Source organism: Podarcis gaigeae (genome assembly GCF_964106915.1).
Source record: "Podarcis gaigeae genome assembly, chromosome: 2".
NCBI lineage: Eukaryota > Metazoa > Chordata > Lepidosauria > Squamata > Lacertidae > Podarcis > Podarcis gaigeae.
Window position 1 is genome coordinate 74,394,128 of NC_139679.1, and position 19,717 is coordinate 74,413,844.

Sequence of the window (19,717 nt, forward strand, 5' to 3'; positions counted from 1 at the left end):
TTGCTTAATTTTTTCCTTGTTTTTTTTATGTCAACATACTGATTCTGAGTATATTGTTGTATTAATATATTACTACTGATGTGAATATTGTCTATTTTAATGCTGTTGAATGTATAGTTTATTTGATCATATATAATTGTAATTCTGTTAAAATATGAACAATTAATAAAAAGATAAAATATAACGAAAGGGCCAAACATGAGCAGGGATTCACCTCCCATCATCTCCCCACCACACACAGTATTGCCATGTCATTTCACAACCATTTTTCATTCTGTTCAATTGCTCTTCTTCCCAAGGAGTTCTTGGAGGCTGTGTGCTCTTCCACTCCAGTGCAGGACACACTTTTCCCATTAAAGAAATAGTACTTTGGCCACCCCATATATGTGTTTCTTTCATAACGAAATCTGGGGTGAGGGTTGTTTTCTAACAAGACCCAAATACTATTTAGAATACTTACAATAAAGATAACTTATTACAGTTAACAGAAATAATTGATCCATCAGTCAGCTTCTCTATGTAGGGGGGGTAGCAAGGGGAGAGGGTTACATGCACAGATCAGCCACAGTATAGACCTTTGATTGGTTCCTGTGTGCAAAAAGGATAAATCTAAATATCTACCATCTGTGCATATAGGCACCCAGACCAACTATGACAGGATGTGCACCATTAAGTGCATTTCCTATTAACCTGCACTGTATGAAGATGCATATTCTCTGGGCATTACAAGTTATACACATCTTGTTTGCCTGACTACATCTTCAAAGCGATGGAGTTTGAACCATGTAAACACAAGCTCTATATATCTGCCTTGATCTATGTGATATTTCAATCTGAGTTCACTGATGGGTGATTAGACTTGGAGGCAAGCCTCAAGTTTGAAAGTTACTATTCTAGTCTGTCAGAGCAGCGTCCCACAGAATGAAGGTAAGCTTTTTATCCACTAGACAAACTACTGGCCATCCAGATATCATTGAACTATAACTCCTATCAGTCCTTAGTCTTGACTTTTTCTTTTTGTGCTTGTGTGGGAGTTGGGAATCCCAGCAACTTCTGGAGCACCACAGGTTAGCCTTAAAGGCAGGTAAAGTAAGCTGGAAATATGTCCTTTAGCAAAAATAAAGTGAGGCAGTGCTTAGCTAAGTTAAGAAAATGAATGCAAGGTAAGTGGTCCATTCTTAACATTAAAAGGATTTGGCTGAGATATTTAGGTTAGAACTGCAATCTTGGGAGCCAACTCATTTAGCAACAAGGAAGTGAGACAATTGCCTGCTATTGAATAGCCCATATAAATAGTACAAATTGTTAAGATTTAGTGGAATTGTGCTCCTTTTGTCTTTCAAAGGTGTAGGAACCTTCAGTCACTCAATTTCTATCTAGTACCTTGCAACATCTCCAGGATCTCATCCTAACTTCAGCATTTCTATGGACCATATCAAGCAGAAATCTATTGGGCATAAGAATGGCTAGAATGTGGAGGACTTTATAGGGTTGAAATAAAAGGGTGAGGTAGGCTTGGTTAAAGACGTAGAAGAACAAGAGGCTGCCTCCGAAACCAAGTACTGTTTTTGGTGGATGCTGTCCAAAGCAACTCTTGGCTATGGGGGAAACATGCAGTGAGTGATAAAGGAGGGTGTCTCTCCCTACTTCTCATTCCGCTTTTCCTTCTTTGTGGGGAAAGAGAGAGGCATCTCTACATTTTCATTCTGTTGCATAGAGAAGAGACTTTCGTCAGCACATGTGAATGACTTGAGTGTGTCTATATACATATGGATATATATTTTTTTCCAAAATGTATCTAGTAAAATAATGTTTAAATATGGGTTGCAGAAATTAGATACTCTGTAATTAATCTAAGATGTAATGGATTTTACAGTTTAAGGAACCAATTGTTGGTTTTAAATAAGTTCTGTGCTAAAAATAAATAAATACTCTGATTATGGTTGGTGTGCATTTTCATCACTCTTAACACAGATATGCCTATAGATGATCAGCTGATAGGCTGTTTAATATTCAGCATCTTCATCACATACCAGAACTCTGTGCCAGGAGAGGCTTAACTCTCATGCCATGACCAAATTCAGCAATAACCACTCCAGGTAAGGAAAAACAAGGCAATTCTCCTCAAGTACACAAGACGGAGCTGCATTCTATTCCTATTTCCCCCCCCCCCCCCAACTTCTACATTAAAGTTGGGCTGTGCCAGTTCCTCCAGGGTGAGCAAAAAGTTGGTTTCAACAGCTGGTGAGAAAATAGGAAACCTACACATAACAAATATGGGTAAAAGGTAAAGGTACCCCTGCCCGTACGGGCCAGTCTTGCCAGACTCTGGGGTTGTGCGCCCATCTCACTCAAGAGGCCAGGGGCCAGCGCTGTCCGGAGACACTTCCGGGTCACGTGGCCAGCGTGACATCGCTGCTCTGGCGAGCCAGAGCCGCACACGGAAACGCCGTTTACCTTCCCGCTGGTAAGCGGTCCCTATTTATCTACTTGCACCCGGAGGTGCTTTCGAACTGCTAGGTTGGCAGGCGCTGGGACCGAGCAGCGGGAGCGCACCCCGCCGCAGGGATTCGAACCGCCGACCTTTCGATCGGCAAGTCCTAGGCGCTGAGGCTTTAACCCACAGCGCCACCTGCGTCCCCAACAAATATGGGAAATAGTGCTAATTATTCATGTGTATACATACCAATGCAAAAGCAAACTTTATGTTTATTCCATAATCTCATTTTGCTGCAATTACCTGTCAGCGTAGTGATGCATTCTACTTTCATGGACATTACGTGTAGCACAAATAAATACTGTGGGGAGAGGATAGAGCTGGTGACCTTCCTTTGATAATTCTGAATCGTAATCCAGCTAAAAGGAGTGCAGGTATGTTGCAAAGAAATACCTGTGTAATGTAAAATGTGTGTTGCACACTTTACTTAAAAGGTCCCACACTGCACTAAGGATTTTTATGTGTCCACCATGTGAGGCTTATAATTTGTATATTAAAATATTTCCCTTTCTAGCGTTTGGCTCCAATCTCCCGCTCCAAATGAGTGTCTCTCAAATACGCTTGTAAATTGCCTTTGGCAAGCAAATATGCATTCCTAGGTGCCCCTGAAAATGACTGCTCTGCAGGCCTTGCATCTTCCAGATTAGTGGGAGTGCCCTCTTGCCCAACACACACATATTCTAGAAGTGGCACAGCTGCCACGCACGTGGGGCATCTCCCATTTCAGACCAATGTTTATTGCTGCTGTTTCTACAGTCGCTACTATAAAGTTCTTCTCGCCATGGCAGGCCGATTTTGAAACCCTGAGCTCACGGTTTGCATGACCCTTGTGCATCCTTTGGATTAATGGCAGCCCACTTAAAGCGGGCCTAATCCTTTACCCGCGAGGTCCGGAGCTGCCACTGGTCTCCCGCAGATGGGCTCCGGTCCCACTTGCGCCCCTATTGCTGCAATACCACCTTCTCCTAACCAAGAGGCTGCTCGTTCGCAAAGAAGAAGAACTGGCTCCTAACAAACGCCAGCTTCCGGTTCGGGGATGGGCCCTTCCTTCCACACGTGCACTTGCCCCTCAGCGCTTCAAGGGCCGTGGGAAGCACAGCCCGAGGCGGGCCGGCAGTGGTGACGGCGCGAAATCGTGCCCGAAACAAATATGGCGATCTCCGCCTCCTTACACCTTTGCCGTAAACTGCTAGGGCTCCGCCGCTGGGCACGCTTCGCGCTCAAAGTGCGCGACGACTCCCTCGTTTCATTCGGAGGCGACTTGTCCAATCGGTGGCCGCCAACTCTACTGTCCCGAAAGCCCGCCTGGCCAACCGGGAAAGGGAGCGTGGAGACTTGCAACGGAGTGCTCCAATGGCAGCCTCGTACGTAGCAGGAAGAGGGGCAGGGCAGCCAATCGGGTTTCGGGTGGGCGGCGAGCGCGTCGTCAAGGTGCCGGCTGTGGAGGGGCTTTTTCCCAGTACGAGCCGAGCGAGCGGCCGAGGCGGGCGGTGAGAGGGAGGATGCGGGCAGCCAACGGGCTCTGGGCGGCGCTGGCCTTGATCCTGCTCCCTGGGGAGAGCCACGCTCTGCGGGAGGGAGACTGCGAAGGTGAGTCGCCGTCCCCGCGCGGATGGTCTGGGCAGCGGAGGGCGGAAGGGGCCCCCGGGGCTTCGCGGAGGGAGGGAGGGAGCGCGCGCGCTGCTGGGGTGGCCAGGTGGCAACGGCGCCTCCCCTTCACGAACACGGCCTCCCCTTGGCTTGGAAACCGGAGGCGAGTCTTGCCTCAGCCGCTGCTTCCACGCTTCTTTCCCCGGCCCGGTGCCGCTTTCCTCTCAACGGGAGGGACGCTGGACCCCCACATCGCAAGGCTGCCATAGGGAAGGAGCTGCCCTTGTAGCTGCCAGCCAGCGAGTCTGTTTGAACCAAGAAGGCTATGATCAGTGCGAGTGGCTGCGGGAGCTTTGGAGAAGAAGGGGAGAGGGGGTTCAAGTGTCCTGCCTGCTCTGTCGCTGTGAAAACCATTGAGAAGATGCCAAAGGGGTTTCCCCAGAAGCTGCTTATATAAGGAGTAGGGATAGACCCACATGTCTGGGTGTAGCTTTGAGGTCACCATTACTGCAGTGGGGGCTCATGGTAGTTGTCAGGGTCCTGCTTCCATAACGAAGAAGTGGGGTTGATCTGTTGTTGCTGCTAGCGAAGGAAGGTTAAAACGATTGTTCCAGGTTTTGGTCTGTATGCTCCTGCCCCTGAGTTGGGAGCTTCCAGGGAATCCCCCCTCAACTTCCTGCTGCTGGGAACTCTACACTTGACACTAGTGTGTGGGGGCCTTTTCTGTTGTGGCACCCTAGCTCAGGAATGTCTTTCCTTCTGAAATTCCTTTGCTCCCACAGACTACTGGCACGCAGGCACTAGGTGGAAATCAGACTGCCTTCTCAGACTCTGGGGCATTTGTGCTTTTTATGTTTGATATTAATGTGTTCCCTTCCCCCCCTTTGGATATGTGTTTTAAACAGGCTATGCTTTATTGTGACCTGCCCAGGAGTCCTAAGATGTGGGTTATAAGTTGTCTAAACAATCTCTTACCTCATTCCTTTCTGTAATCGTGACCTTCAGATTGATACTAAGTAGGATATATGCTGTGAATTATATCTACAGTGTGATATAGTCTCTATAATTGTAATGGCATGTATGGGTCCTCCCTTGTATGACTTAGTAAATGGTTACACCCACAGGCTGAAGGTCTCCTCTACGGTACTTATGTTCCTGGTTACACACTAATGCAGAAGACTCTGTTCCAGGATTTCTAATTGTTCAACCCTTAACTGAATGAGCAGCAGCTTGAGGAGCTGCTTTTATTTATGTATATTTGTTTCATGACTTGACTGAAGCCAAAGTTTGGTTCTGGAACGAACCAGTTTTCAATACAAAGTTTCATCCTTGGAACACAAGGAATAATAGTGTTTTTAATAATGTGCAGAGTGCTGCTAATTCATGGTTGATAACACACAACCATTCTGGGTTGCATTATTTTCCCTAGAATTTCTGCATTTCAGAAACAAAGCACATCTCAGCTTATAGTCTTTTGATCTTAACAAAGAGAATATGGCTCAGCCAAGGCAAAACATCTTATAAGGCAGAGGTGATGCCCCAGTGCAGGTGCCTGATACCGTCCACCTCCCCACCCCCCAAATTCTCCATTAATTTTGGCAGTGGCAGCAAAAAAAGGTATCACATTGGGGTGGCTAGATCTAGCATCCCACTGAGAATGCAAATTGCTCCTACCCCAGTCATTGGATTAAATATTTGATAACCAGAGAAGTGATGACACTCCCCCCCCCCTCAGCTGGTCTTCATGAATCAACTGGGGAGACAGGTTGTGTGCAAAACTGTGGCCACATCCAACACTGCCCAAAGATTAATGCGAAAAAGGGTAGCCACCCCTGTTGTAGCTAAGAACGGATTTGGACTGCCATATTGTATGAAACATGCCCCTTCACAAGATAGTCTGCTGTCATAAATATGCCCAATAGTTCATCTTCTACACAAGTGTGTTGGCTTTCGATCTGCCATGCTTCATTCATTTTGTGTAAGCTAAAAAGAAGAGAGGAGAATTTCGGGGAAGAAGTTCATTTCAGCATTATATCTCCTTCACTTTACAGTGTGTGTTTCATTCTTGGGAAGATTCTACCAGAGCCTAAAGGAGAAGAATGTTGAGTTCACACCAAACAGTATTGAAAAAGAACTTTTAAAATCCTGTAAAGAAGCAAAAGGCAAAGAGAACCGTCTGGTAAGTATTTGTAACTGGGTTATGTATTTAAACATTTTTACCTCATTATTCACCTGAAAAGGCAGTTTGTGCAGCTAATTAAAACGAGAGTCCCTCTGCACAGGCTTAGTTTTTTTTTAAATGCCAGGTGACAGTTGAAGGAGGGAATGTCCATTGGAGCTGGTCAAGTTCTGGTCGTAATTGGATTAAAAAACATAACTTAAAACAAAGAGGAAACAGTGAATGCACCTGTCTGTTTGTATCTATTTCCAACAATTTATAAATGGGTTCACACTGTAGTTTCTAAGCGGCCTACAATAATGATACAGAAGAGATACAATCAGTTCAAATCAGGCATAAAAAACTTGCTTAATGTGCTGGCTGAAATAAAAAGGGCTTCACTAAGCACTGAAGGTTTAGTGGGGAAGAGGCCTATCTGATCTCAGCCAAGAGGTTGTTTCATAGAGTTGGGCCCTCAATACTAAATGCACAGCTTCTTATAAGACACCTGTATTGCGCTGACAAAGTATTGCACTCAAGCAAGCACCACTGAGATTGTTATAAGAAATTCTTATTTAATAAATTTAGAAAAGTGTGTTGCAGTCATCCAACTTAGATGTAAGTGGGGCATATGTAACAAGGCGTAGACCTGTTTTTTGTTTTGTTTTAAAGAGTGCAGCTGCCACACAAGCCTGTGCAGAAGTCCTTCTCTAACAGTAGTCACCACCTGGGCATCTGAGAGCAATGCTCTTTCCAAGAGGCCTTCCAAACATGGACCTGGTTTTTCCAAGAGCTGATAGACCTGGGGAAAATACATTCTATGCCTAGTCTCTGAAAACATTTTTATTTAACCAACAGCTCTTTTGTCTTGTCAATTTTAATTTTAAACGTCAACCTTGGTGTGTATGCCAATATCCAGACCAAGGTGAGCACTTTGTTAGCGTAAGCACTTCTGCTTACCTGATGGCACAATCTCCCCTCTTCCTCCATTGGACCCCAATGTGTTGTTCTGGGGATTCTCCTGATACACACACACAGCCAATTGGAAGGAAAGGCTGGGGGAGACATATTGCACTAGCAAAAGTCTGTGTGGGTTTCCAGTAGCAGGACTGGTTAGTTTGAATCCGGCCCCTTCACTAGATTCATACATTCTTTGCTCATTTCAAATGCCAAGTCAGGACCTAACTGATTTCCATTAGGTCCACTTTGAACATAACTTTTATGGTGAGTCGGTAGCTCATTAAATCAACCCACAACAAAGTAGAAAGTGGGTTGCTCTGGAAACGAGCATACACACGAGGCAAAGGCAGGACTGTGCAATTAACTGCAAGTAGTCTCAAGCCATGGAGTGTAATATGTCTGCTTGATGTCTTTGTTATAACCAATGCTTATCATATGTGTCATTATCTGTGGGGCATGTAAAGATAGTAGCTGCAAAAGAACATTTGGAAGGTTAAAGTACACCTGATTGATCCTTGTTGACCACTGTCATGGGGGATTGGCTGCACTAGGAAGTTCCCAGCAGGAATTCCCTAATGCAGTCTCCTTCAAAAAAAGAGCTCTTGGCACTAATAACCAATCGGTGCTGACAGCCATAAAAGGGATTCGGCAAACCCCTTTGCTGGCATCAGGTAATTGACTGGTGGGTGGCCCAGCTGTCCAAGTTGACCTTTGGAGAGGAAGGGACCCAGCCACTAGGCATCTCCACTCCCAAGTCTACATTGACTGGTAGTGGCAGTTCAGGGTTTCACACAAGGAGCATTTCCAGCTCTACCTGGAGACACCAAAGATTGAAACTGAGATCATCTGTGTACAGAGCAGATGATCACCCTCCCCATAGAGCAGGGGTGGGGAAGCATTTGGCCCTGGCGGGCCAGATCTTTATCTCCCCCAGCCCCATGGGCCAATTTTTATAGGTGGGCAGGACCATCCACCTGCGAATCATGCAGCATCGTTATCATGTTGAGTGATTGGAACCTGTCAAAGTTCACCTGCAAATGTAGGGGGAAATAGTTAAAAGGGCTTGGTCAGTCCCATGTTCAGTGAGTCTAAAGTGGCAGACAATGAAGTGGGATGGCAGAAGCAGAGATGGGCTGGGTTAGAATGGTTCTGTGTTTCTCTTGGGGTTCTGAGGCCAAATAAACTTCTTGTGTGAATTGTAAGGACAGGAGACCTAGTTGTGTTTATGATGCCTGCCCTCACAAATATATCCTTTTTAGATTAAAAAATAGTCTGGAAAAGCCAGGTGACCCATAATCAAATAAGTCATGTTGATCCATATGCCGCCTCTAAGACAAAGTTAAATCTCTCCAAGTCAAGATTGGGGAGCCTGTGGACCTCCAGATGTTGTTGGACTACAACTCCCATTGGCACCAACCACTATGGCAATTGGTCACAAATGATGGAAGTTGTAGTCCAGCAACATTTGTAGGACCACATGTTCCCATTCCAGATCTAGGTGGTAGAAAGGCTCTGAATGGTGTGATTGATCTTGCATATTTCCTGTAAAGAAAAAGCAGCAACTCCTTGGAGTACTAAAAGTTCCTAATTAAGCTAACAGCCAGCACTTTCCTGTGTGAGACAAATTCTTCTGAAAAGGTTCAACCAAGAAGAAATTATCTTAAAATCATTGCCTGACCTCTCATTTTCTATTCATTACCTTCTAGTGCTATTACATTGGAGCAACCAGTGATGCAGCCACTAAAATAACTAATGAGGTGTCAAAACCCCTAAGTAATCACATCCCTGTTGACAAGGTTTGTGAGAAACTGAAGAAGAAAGATAGTCAGATCTGTGACCTGAAATATGGTGAGTATAAGCAGATTACCAGTGATCGTTACTTTGGTCCTTGATATCTTCCTTATGTAGAGAGAGCAAGAGTCTAAATTTACTGGCTGTGTTGTGGTAGAGAGGAAATGACTTGTCCTGTCATCTTGAGTTAGCCTGGCAGTATGCTCCATTGGAGAAAGTGCAACTTAATTCCAAGTAAAAGACAAGATCTTACGCATATCAGTTAGATAAAACTTTTTCTCCATTCCCCCTGCCCCCAATCATACAAAGATAAGGAAAATGGTAATAGAATGAATTCAGTACCAGAGAACTGCTTTAAAACAGTGAAGACTCAACATGGTTCCTAGGAAAATACAATACAAATATAGCTGTGAACTATGGGCTGGTTATGAATATTGCTGAGAAGAACACGGAGGTCATAGAGCAGGAATGGAGGATCTGTAGCCCTCCAAATGTTGGACAACAACTTCTGTCATTCCTGACCATTAGCCATATTTGAACTGATAAGAGTCCAACAACATCTGGAAGGCCACAGATTTCCGCCTTGCTATGGAGGATCATCATCTAATTTATCTAGCTGTTGGATTTTTCATAGACAGTAGTTTTATGGTGAGGATGCTGAACTGTGACAATGGACTGATCAGATTTCAAAAGGTTGAGCAAAGTTCCATGTAACAGACAAATTATGGTTTATCTGTCGGCTCCCACCAACAGACGTGTTTTCATTTCATTTTAGCAAGCCACAGTTGCTAATATATTCGAGCAAGGGAAAGTATGCTTTGGCTGTTGTGTCCAGTTGGGGCTGTTCGCTTGTTGCCTAGGGATGTCAAAGATGAAGGGCAGCACACTCTTGCTTCTGACATCAGTCACTGAGCCAAGGGCCACTAGGCCACTTCCCTTGCCTCCAGAAAGAAGTTCAATCCAAAATACCTCAGTGATTGCTTGACCTCTTATTTTCCAGCTCCCATCACTGAGTTCATCTGCAATAGTTCTCAGGATACAGCCTGTTAACTGCATTCTGTTCCCGACTCCTACTATACATTCCAGTGTCTTATCTTCCCCAAGTATAGATATTATCTGTGAAAACTTGTGCTCTTAATGAAAGCAGTCTCTAGGAGGTGCTATGACTTGTCCTATTTCAGCTATGTGATAGCCATGTTTTGTGTCTAAGGCTGCATTCCTATGATACTTGAACTGGGAACAAGTCCTCCTGAAGTTTCTGAATTGTGGTCAGTTAAAGTTGTGGACTAACAATGCTTCATACAGTAATATGCCCTTCTCTTTATCAGATAAACAGATTGACTTGAGCACTGTGGACCTGAAGAAACTGAGAGTCAAAGAACTGAAGAAGATTCTAGATGACTGGGGTGAAACATGCAAAGGCTGTGCAGAAAAGTCAGATTACATTCGGAAAATCAATGAACTGATGCCTCAGTATGCACCAAAAGCAGCCAGTTCACGGACAGACCTCTGACCACCATAGTGGCCTCTAGATCATTAGCAAATCAAACACAAATTATGTTAATCTTTCTTTTTTCTTTTCTGGAAAGCTGTTTTTGTAACTTATTTAACTGGGTTTCAAGTGTCAAAGTGAAGCGGTTCTCGCAATGCTGGTTCAACTGCCTCGTCGTGTCTCAAGTTTTTATTTCTTTTGTCTCCAGTTTATGTTTAAGACATCGACTTATGTATGGGATTTTTGAAATAAAAGTTAAGAAAGCCAGTCTTGTCAGTTGCATTAGTAGGATTTGTGTGAGTTTTATGCAAGTCTGGCTGATGCCAACACAGATCCTTACTTCGTACTTGGTGCTTTGAGATTTAGGACTCATCTACACTTCCATTTGCTCTGCCGCTTTCCCCTGGGAAAACCTGCTTTTTACCAATGAATCGGAACAAACAGCAATCAGGTTTTCCACAGATTGCATTTGTTCTGATTCAGCAGGTTTTTCCAGAGAAAGCTGTGGGGGAAACAAGTAATTGCTTTGACCTGTGCTTTCTAGGCACAGGACAAGCAGAAAACTTCTTGGACCCATGCTTTTAGGAATGGGATGAGTGAGAATGGGTGAGCCCTAATAATGGCCATGTTTTGATAAAATGCTTATCTATGGGCTAGTGTGGCTTCTGAGATACATGCTCTCCTGACTAATGCCTTGTAAAATCTCTGCATTTTGCTACTTCACATCCAGGTGAACATGTGTGCTATATTTCGTCTTTGGATTATTGCATGGTCTTGAAAGTATTTGAGAGCTAGTTAGTGCTACCGGAAGTTGTTAAACAGTACTTTGCTTTCAGAAATTTAAGCCCCTGATCCTGTACAGCTGTACAATCAGTCTGAGTGCTGTTTTTCTACAGCTCTGAGCTAAACTGGCACCATCTATGCAAGATAACTTCCTTGTATTTTGATTCTGTATTTACAGTTGTCAATACTGTACTGAATACATTCCTGACCAGCTACATCTATGTAAAGCAGCTGGATCTGGAATACGTAGCTTCTGTATATCCATGAAATAATAATAATAAAAAAAATGGGTAGGGGTTGATTTTGGGTTCTCTCATGCTCTTGGAAAGCTTTTTGGCAACTTCAGTTCATAAGTAAAAGAAGCAGTTAATATATACTAATGTAATAAAAGAGTGTGTTGTACCAGGTCATTTATGGAGACACCTTTAAATGACCACCCACACAAAATGCAGCTGTGAGCTAAACCCTTCATATACGGGTGGCTGCTACCAAAATCTCAATTCTCACCAAAGGTTGACTAAAAATCATAGAGAAAAATATATTGCTCTTGAGAAAACTTACGTGTTTTAAACAACATGAATTTTAGGGCAGTTACTGTTGACAGATTACCCACCTGCATAACCTCCCCCACCCCGCAGAAAAGACTGTTTTTGAAAAGTACAGCATATATTTAAATTTTTGTTACAGCACAATCTCATGCACATTTACTGTTTTATGTGCTACATGTCTGGTCTCTGCTAGGACAAAATAACTGGACAGCATGGTTCTGAATGGGCCTGCAGTATTTTAGTATATATTTTTAATCAAGGTAATACAAAATGAAAGGATTTTGACTTTTTAAAGCTTATCCTTGGCTATATCCAGTGTTTGAAACTCCCATTGTTCTAGGTGCATTTTGCGACAATGAATTTCATTAGTGTGAGCAGTTTTTGAGCTCTGGGTGCAGTACTGCGCCTAAGATTTCAGATTAGAACTGCAGAGCGGAAGAAAAGGAGGACCTTTCTCTGCCTCCCCACTTCCAGCTACTCTGAAGACTGGAGAAGAAACCCTTTAAAGAATATTAAGGGGGTGGGCAGGAGGACTAGACCATGTGAAAAATGAACATATTTTAGCTGCAGTTCATTTATTTTCAGCTTTGTATTCTTGTTATTTAAAAACTGCCTAGACATTTCATTGTTGCACCCATAACCTAGGTTTAAGGTGCCATTTAGCTTCTGGTTCTCATATCTCAGTTTCTAACACTATGTCTGAATAGATGAAAAAGACACCGTGGCTCCTTTACGTAACTAACAAGCTTTATCCTGTGGCAAAACAGCCAGCATCTTTTCTACTTTCTGCATACGGAACATGGATATTAACTACCGTTGCAGCAATATAAAAATTTCCTTGTTTTTGCAGCTTCTGCCAGCACATTTTATTTTAACGGCATGTAATGCAAGTGCTATTTGTAAATGCACTTTTGCCCTTCAAAGCTCAGAGATCAGTTGTTTTGCACGTGTGCGCAATCGCCGGTTGCTCCCTTCTTCGGTCTAACAGCCGCTCGTCGGAGGCGGCGCGCTTTGACCGAGAGAGGGAAAGTGGCATCCGCTTTACTTCTACTTAAAGAAAAGGGAGAGGAGCAGAGGAAGGGGGAAAGCGCTGCCCTTCCTGCTACTATGCACTTTCTACTCCTCCCTCAGGCTCAGCGGCAGGTAAGTGCCGTGGAGGCGGGAAAGGCGGCCGGGAACACGGAGGGGCTTTGCTCCTCGCCTCCCCGTCCTCTGGCGGGCGCGAGCAGGAGGGGCTTTCGGGCGGCGGCCGCGGCGTCCAGCCGGAGCCATTACGGACGCGGCCCGTCGCTCGGCTGGCTCGGGGCGGGGTCGCGGGCTGATGACGTCGTCGGCGCGCACGGCGCGGCAACTGGGCAGAGCCGCCTTCGCTCGTTCCCTTTTGTCCAAGATGGCAGCTGCCGCCAGAGGCGCCTCCTGAATCGCGGGCCCCGGAGCCATGAAGCGGGCGAGCGAGCGGGATTCCAGCCCGGCGGGGTCCGGGGGGACGCGGGGCGCCTCCTCGGCCAAGAGGCCCCGCGAGCGGGAGCGCGAGAGCAGCGGCGCCAGCGGCGGGAGCAGCAGCCGGCGGGGCCCGCACCGGAGCTCGGGCGCCTCCTCGTCGTCGTCGTCCGCCTCCGCCTCCGCCTCGTCGCGCAGCGGCCGGGACAAATCGGCGGCGGGAAGCTCCAGCTCGCGCGGCCACCGCGGGGAAGAGCGGCCCGGAGGCGGAGGCGACTCCAACCACCGCGGCGCCGCCTCGTCCAGCGCCAGGAGCAGCAGCAGCAGCAGCCAAGCAGCCTCCGCCGCGGCGCCGCCGCCCCCGTCCTCGTCCTCGTCGTCTTCTTCGCGGGCGCTGGGGGCCGCCAAGGCCAAAGTGCCTCTGGCCGCCGTGGTCGCCCCATCTTTGCTGCTGGGCGGGCCTTCGGCTGTGGCCGCGCCGTCGCTGCTTTTGGCGCCGGGGCTCGGACTGACGGCCGGGGTGGGGCTGGCCGGGGATCCCCCCGGCTCCAGCGAGTACAAGACCCTGCTGGTGAGCGGCCTGGGCCCGGCCCTCCCGGACCAGCTTCTGGAGGATGGTCTGTTCCGCCAGTTCCAGAGGTTCGCTAGCGGCGGCGCCAGTGACATTAGCGTCAAGCTCTCCCATACCCCCGAGCTCGGCCGCGTTGCCTATGTCAACTTCAGGCACCCGGCGGACGCCCGAGATGCTCGAAGGCATGCCAGAGCCCGGCAGCTTCTCCTCTACGATCGCCCCCTCAAGGTGGAGCCTGTGTACCTGCGAGGGGGCAGACGAAGCCGCACGCCCCCACCTACCCCGTCCCCTGAACCCATGGCTTTCCTGCCCCCAATCCATGGTGTCTATCCTTATAAACAGAGATCTCTTTCTCCTGTTGCCACCCCTTTGCTGAGAGAGCCCAGACCACGACATGCTGCCGCTGCAGCCTTTGCCTTGGAAGCTGTTGCCTTGGGTCTCTCTCGGGAGCGGGAGAGAGTGCTGGATTACTATGGACTGTACGACGAGCGCGGCCGTCCCTATGGCTATCCCATAGTGGCTGAAGAGGATCTTATGCCGGAGGATGATCAAAGAGCGACTCGTAATCTCTTTATTGGCAATCTGGATCACAGCGTCTCTGAGGTAGAACTGAGGCGTGCCTTTGAAAAATACGGCATCATTGAGGAAGTGGTGATCAAGCGCCCTGCAAGGGGCCAAGGTGGAGCTTATGCCTTTCTAAAGTTCCAGAACCTGGACATGGCACATCGAGCCAAGGTTGCCATGTCTGGCCGGGTTGTTGGCAGGAACCCTATCAAAATTGGCTATGGGAAAGCCAACCCCACAACCCGACTTTGGGTGGGTGGTCTTGGTCCAAGTACTTCCCTAGCAGCCCTTGCTAGGGAATTTGATCGCTTTGGAAGCATTAGGACTATTGACTATGTGAAAGGGGACAGTTTTGCCTACATTCAATATGAAAGTTTAGACGCTGCCCAGGCTGCCTGTGCACAAATGAGGGGCTTCCCTTTGGGTGGGCCAGACAGGAGACTTCGAGTGGATTTTGCCAAAGCTGAGGAGGCACGCTACCCTCAGCAGTATCAACCTGCACCACTGCCTGTACCCTATGAATTGCTACCTGAAGGCTACAGCAGGCACAGGAGTCTAGAGCAAGACTTAAGGGTGAGAGACAGGACTCCTCCTCATCTCCTCTACTCAGACCGGGAAAGGGGCTTTTTAGAGGCTGATTGGACCAGCCCTGTCAAAAATGCAGAGCGCAGAAATAATTTGGAGACCTACAGTCAGTCGGCACGCAGCCGAAGTGGAGAACGTTGGGGCAGCGATAGTGACCGAAGCGTGCTCAAACCATGGGAGGAAAGGCGTAAACGCCGTAGCCTTTCCAGTGACCGAGGGAGAACTGCCCATTCGCCCTATGAGGACAGAGGCAGGACAAAACCTGGTGCGCCAGCTTTAGATCGCAGTCCAGAGAGGGCTCGGAAGGAGAACCACACCACAGAGTCTGCCACAGAGAAAGAGCAGAATAACTCCCTGCAGAACAACAGGCATGCATCAGAGGAGAAGCCTCACCGTGAAACATCTGATCCTCAGCCTAAGAAAAGGGACAGCGAACGCAATCATCGAACTGCTGAGGCTGAATCAAAGACTCATGAAGAGTCCAAATCTGAAACAAAGAAATTAAAAAGCTTATCAGATTATGCCCACACGCTGCAGCTTGCCTGGAATGGGCTACTTGTCCTGAAAAACAGCTGCTTCCCTACATCTATGCACATCCTTGAAGGCGACTTGGGGGTTATCAATGGGCTTCTGAAAGACCACTTGTCTGGTGGAAAGCTCACGCAGCTCAAGATTGCCCAGAGACTTCGGCTTGACCAGCCCAAGCTGGATGAAGTAACTCGACGTATCAAGCAAGGAAGCCCTAATGGCTATGCTGTGCTGCTGGCTACCCAGACTGCTCAAGGAGCAAGCACTGAAGGGGCCGTCCCTGTGGTAGAGCCTGGCTTGCAAAGACGGCTTCTCAGGAATCTGGTCTCTTACTTGAAACAAAAACAGGCTGCTGGGGTGATCAGCCTTCCTGTGGGAGGGGCGAAGGGTAAAGACAGCACAGGCATGCTTTATGCTTTCCCTCCTTGTGAATTCTCTCAGCAGTACCTCCAGTCCGCACTAAGAACATTGGGAAAGTTAGAAGAAGAGCATATGGTGATAGTGATAGTCAAAGACACTGCCTAGTATTTACTCTCTGTCTCCTCTCTCCTCCCTCTTTGCTGATTCCATATTTCTTTGTATCTCACACAGCCTGGTTGCTTTTAAGGCCAATTTTTTTGAGCGAGGCTCCAAAAGTCCTCCAAAAAATTCTACAATTTAATTAGTTTCTAATTTTAATACCATTTTAATCCCATTTTGTTTTAATATGTGACACTGTCTGCTGTGTTCTTATTTTTTAAATGTATGGAAAGTTGTCAGTAAAGCCTTGTTCACTGATGGATTTTTAACTTTGTGCAGTGTCCTGGTTTCTGTAGTCTGCCAATGGCTGGTTCCAATAGATAAAGCAAATAACGTACTTCAGACAGTTCTTCCTTTTACTGCTGTTCAACACTATTATACCAGTTTTGTGCTATTTTGATTTCTTTGATAGTTGAAGTCTGCTTGCTCCTTCTCTCTGTGTTTAGGTAGTTAATGCCAGAAATTTTTTTTAAAGGTGGAAAAGGTAATGGTATCCATTATTGGACCAACCTTTTCTTGGTGGATGAGAGCTTTTGAGACGATTGTAGCCAAAGAACAGCTCTGTGAAGCTAAAAAGTTTTAGCAGTCCTCAACTCTTGGTGCAATAAAACATAGGCTGCACCATGGGTGCACCCCCCCAACTCCTCTGTTAACTGTGTTTCCTGTTGGATTATATTGTAGATTCAAGGCTACTCTTAGATTTTCTGTTCAGTACTAACTATTGGCTACTCAGGAAGACAAATAACCAGGCAGTTGAGTAGGATCTGATAACAAAATCTAAATGATTATGTTCATCAGCTCCAGTGGCAAAAATAAATGATAAAAACTTGACCAAGTTGCCTGCTTATAGCGTGTGTCCTATATTGCAGTTATATACAGTTCTGCTTGTTATATACAGTAGGTTAGGCAGGTGGATGCACTGCTTTTTAGGACAAGGTGGGCAAATTCTGTCCGACCTATTATTTGAGCACTCATCTTCTGGCATTGCTCTGGGATTAATTAGCTCAGAGAATGAGGAGGTCCTCCTTCTATGAGGTCCACCTCCCTAGATAGCATTTCTTTTGGTCATAACCATTTTGGTACAGAAAATGGCACTCAGGGATGGAGAAACTGTGGCCCTCCAGATGTTGTTGAACTGCAGCTCCCCTCATTCTTAACCACTGACCATGGTGGCTGGGGCTGATGGGCGTTGGAGAGCCACCAGTTCCCCAGCCCTGACATACCTGGTGATGTGTAGCAAATACACAAACACTTTCTCACATGAGCAGATCATTGCAATTAGCAGTGTGTCCACACACATGCAGCAGGCCAGAGCTGTCACAGGGGATGTACATAGGAAAGCTGCTTTATGTGAAGTGATCCTCGGGTAAAAAGGATAAAGCATGAACTGTAAGAGATAGTCTAAGGAGGCGTGTGTGTATGCTGCGGTAAGAGTTTACGCCACATTCTGCACCAGGGTATGCCCACTTGTGTCTAAAATATGCAATTAATAAATAGATGTATGCACACTCACTTAGCTTGCATAATTCTCTTTCCGAGAGCTTGCTTTTCAAGGAATGTGGAATGTTTTGAAATAATGGATAGGGAGGATGCTAGAAAGGTTTGAAGACAAGTAAGCTTGATAAGGTTACGTTGTAGCATCCCATATAGTGTAGTATCCCATTCTGGATTGACAAGTGTACGGGGTGCTGATCCTCTTAACTGCTATGACCCTACACAGCCCCATCCGTGGTTGCAACACTGTTCAGACCAAGGTCATAAATACTGAGACTTCGCCATTCTCTGCTTCTGTATTCTCCAGCTATTACCAGTTCTCTTGTGCAGTGAAATTATGGAAGCAGAGACAACACTAATGATTAGCAAATAATTATTTCTAAGCCAGCCATGTGGTGTTTAAAACATTTTTAGGATGTGTATTAAAGCGTCCAAGAGAGGTAAATTGTCAATGAATACAATTTTTAAATTTTGCCTCTGAAAGGTTACCTGCAAGAAATACCAGCTTGTGATTTAGAGGTTGGTCTTGTATGAACTCCCACCCTATCTCATTTGTTAGTGTTAGTTCTTTATTCTTTTTAACCACATCGTGAGTTGTTAAAATACAATTTTCCAGTAGTCTCACTAACCAAGTGACTAACATGATTAGAGCCCTCTCTTGCACAGCAAACGATGCTAGTAAATGTTGTTCAGTGGTAGCCTCCTGTCCACTCTACTGTAAAAAGGGAACACCTGGGTATATTGAGCAGGATAAGTCCCATTTATGTATGCAATTTTTGTCTACTATTGGTTAAAAATCACAAGGGGTCCAGAAAACAGTTCTGAACAGCTCTAAGATAGATGTAGGTGAACCTCTGGCTCTCGAGATGTTGCTGGACCACAACTCATCAGCCCCAGCCAGCCTGGCTAACGGCCAGTCATCCTTCAGCAACTTTCGGAAGGCCAAAGGTTCTCCATATCTGCTCCAAAACATTTAAATAGATGGATTTTGTTTGTGCGCTTCTAAATCTCTTCAGAAAAGTAGTCAACGTGTGATACAGTAATATCATATATCAATATATATATGTGCAAAAACACCAACTTTTTCTAGATTCTGAAGAATATTCACTTCACAAATGCTATTTGCAAAAGTTATCTTTGTAATATATTTTTGTTTCTAAACTCCTAAAAAAAAATGAAAAACACATTTTAACCAGGTGGTAGGAAGAAACAGAAAAAGATGGGACCATTGTTCTGATACAAGCAAATGGAAGTCTAAATGCAGACTCGCTAGTCCCATGAAACATATGCATAGCCAAAGGAGAGTAGTGGTGAGGGTATGATTCCATTGCAGTTTTAACAAGCACTGACCTAAGACCATTGCGAACATTACTTCATCCTTTACCACCACCTATGTGGTCTAAATTTTATTTCTAAGGCCCGCAATGCAGTAAGTCAATCTGCTCAGTTATAAATGGAGTGCAGGCACAGGAAGAAAGGATAGAAGGTAGTTAAATCCATTTCCATAACTGGGTTTCTAATAAATGCAACCATCTCAGTGACTATTTTACTCCAATTGCTGGGAGAGGGTGAGTAGCAAACCCAAGGCTGGTCCAGCAGATGCTTTGCATCCTGCAGTGCTCCTCATTACAAATAGGTTCGTGACAGGCAATATCAGCAATTAGTGGCCTTTAAATTCCCTTGTAGCATCCAACCTCTGGGCTTAAAGGTGCACTTCACCAAAATAAAGTTGCCTATATATCTGCCACTAGTATTGTGGTTATTTGTTTAAACCGGGTGTGGGGAACCTTTGGCCTTCCAGCAGCTGCTGCTGCTGAGATATAACTCCCATCACCCCTGCACATTGGGCCAAGCTTGCTGAGACTGTTGGGATTTGTAGTTCAGTAACATCTGGATGCCCAAAGGTTTCCCACACCTGAGCTAGAGAGACAAGCAACTCAACTTCATATGAAAATAGGTATTCCCTTTCCCTTCCCAGGGATGCAATCCATCATTGCATGATAATATAGGAATCAGAACCCAGAAGAACTGTGTGGGATACCTCTCACATGATTTCACTGAACATGATCCTCCTGGGATAAACGTATGGACCATTGTTCTTAAAAATCTTGTGTGAATAGTACTGATAGCATCACTCTCTTGAATGCCCAGATACATTCGTGCACGTGAAGTCACACTTGTTATATCAATAACCCTG

The 19,717-nt window shown here is 45.9% G+C and overlaps 2 protein-coding genes and 1 long non-coding RNA gene across 3 annotated transcripts; 2 read left to right on the forward strand and 1 right to left on the reverse strand.

The window, feature by feature from the left end:
- Nucleotides 1–426: 426 nt before the first annotated feature.
- On the reverse strand, nt 427–3,708 carry LOC310838874. Its single transcript, XR_014561195.1, has 2 exons — nt 3,379–3,708; nt 427–2,241 (listed from the first exon to the last, which is right to left on the reverse strand). It is a non-coding gene; the product is annotated as an uncharacterized lncRNA (long non-coding RNA).
- A 210-nt stretch (nt 3,709–3,918) lies between these two features.
- On the forward strand, nt 3,919–10,755 carry MANF (mesencephalic astrocyte derived neurotrophic factor). The gene is made up of 4 exons (XM_083726100.1): nt 3,919–4,087; nt 6,139–6,266; nt 8,912–9,053; nt 10,325–10,755. Exons 1-4 carry the CDS (start codon nt 4,000–4,002, stop codon nt 10,507–10,509), a joined length of 543 nt encoding a protein of 180 aa, XP_083582226.1. The 5' UTR covers nt 3,919–3,999; the 3' UTR covers nt 10,510–10,755.
- Nucleotides 10,756–13,161: 2,406 nt separating this feature from the next.
- Nucleotides 13,162–17,538, forward strand: RBM15B (RNA binding motif protein 15B). Its single transcript, XM_083725520.1, has one exon. The coding sequence runs from the start codon at nt 13,258–13,260 to the stop codon at nt 16,030–16,032; it is 2,775 nt and encodes a 924-aa protein (XP_083581646.1). The 5' UTR covers nt 13,162–13,257; the 3' UTR covers nt 16,033–17,538.
- Nucleotides 17,539–19,717: the final 2,179 nt, after the last annotated feature.

Excerpts from the sequence above, each read along its gene's own strand:
- RBM15B (XM_083725520.1), top strand. The coding sequence starts at position 13,258 with ATGAAGCGGGCGAGCGAGCGGGATTCCAGCCCGGCGGGGTCCGGGGGG.
- MANF (XM_083726100.1), top strand. The coding sequence starts at position 4,000 with ATGCGGGCAGCCAACGGGCTCTGGGCGGCGCTGGCCTTGATCCTGCTC. Across the intron at positions 4,088-6,138 it reads GCGGGAGGGAGACTGCGAAG|TGTGTGTTTCATTCTTGGGA; the intron begins GTGAGTCGCCGT and ends TTCACTTTACAG. Across the intron at positions 6,267-8,911 it reads AAGGCAAAGAGAACCGTCTG|TGCTATTACATTGGAGCAAC; the intron begins GTAAGTATTTGT and ends ATTACCTTCTAG.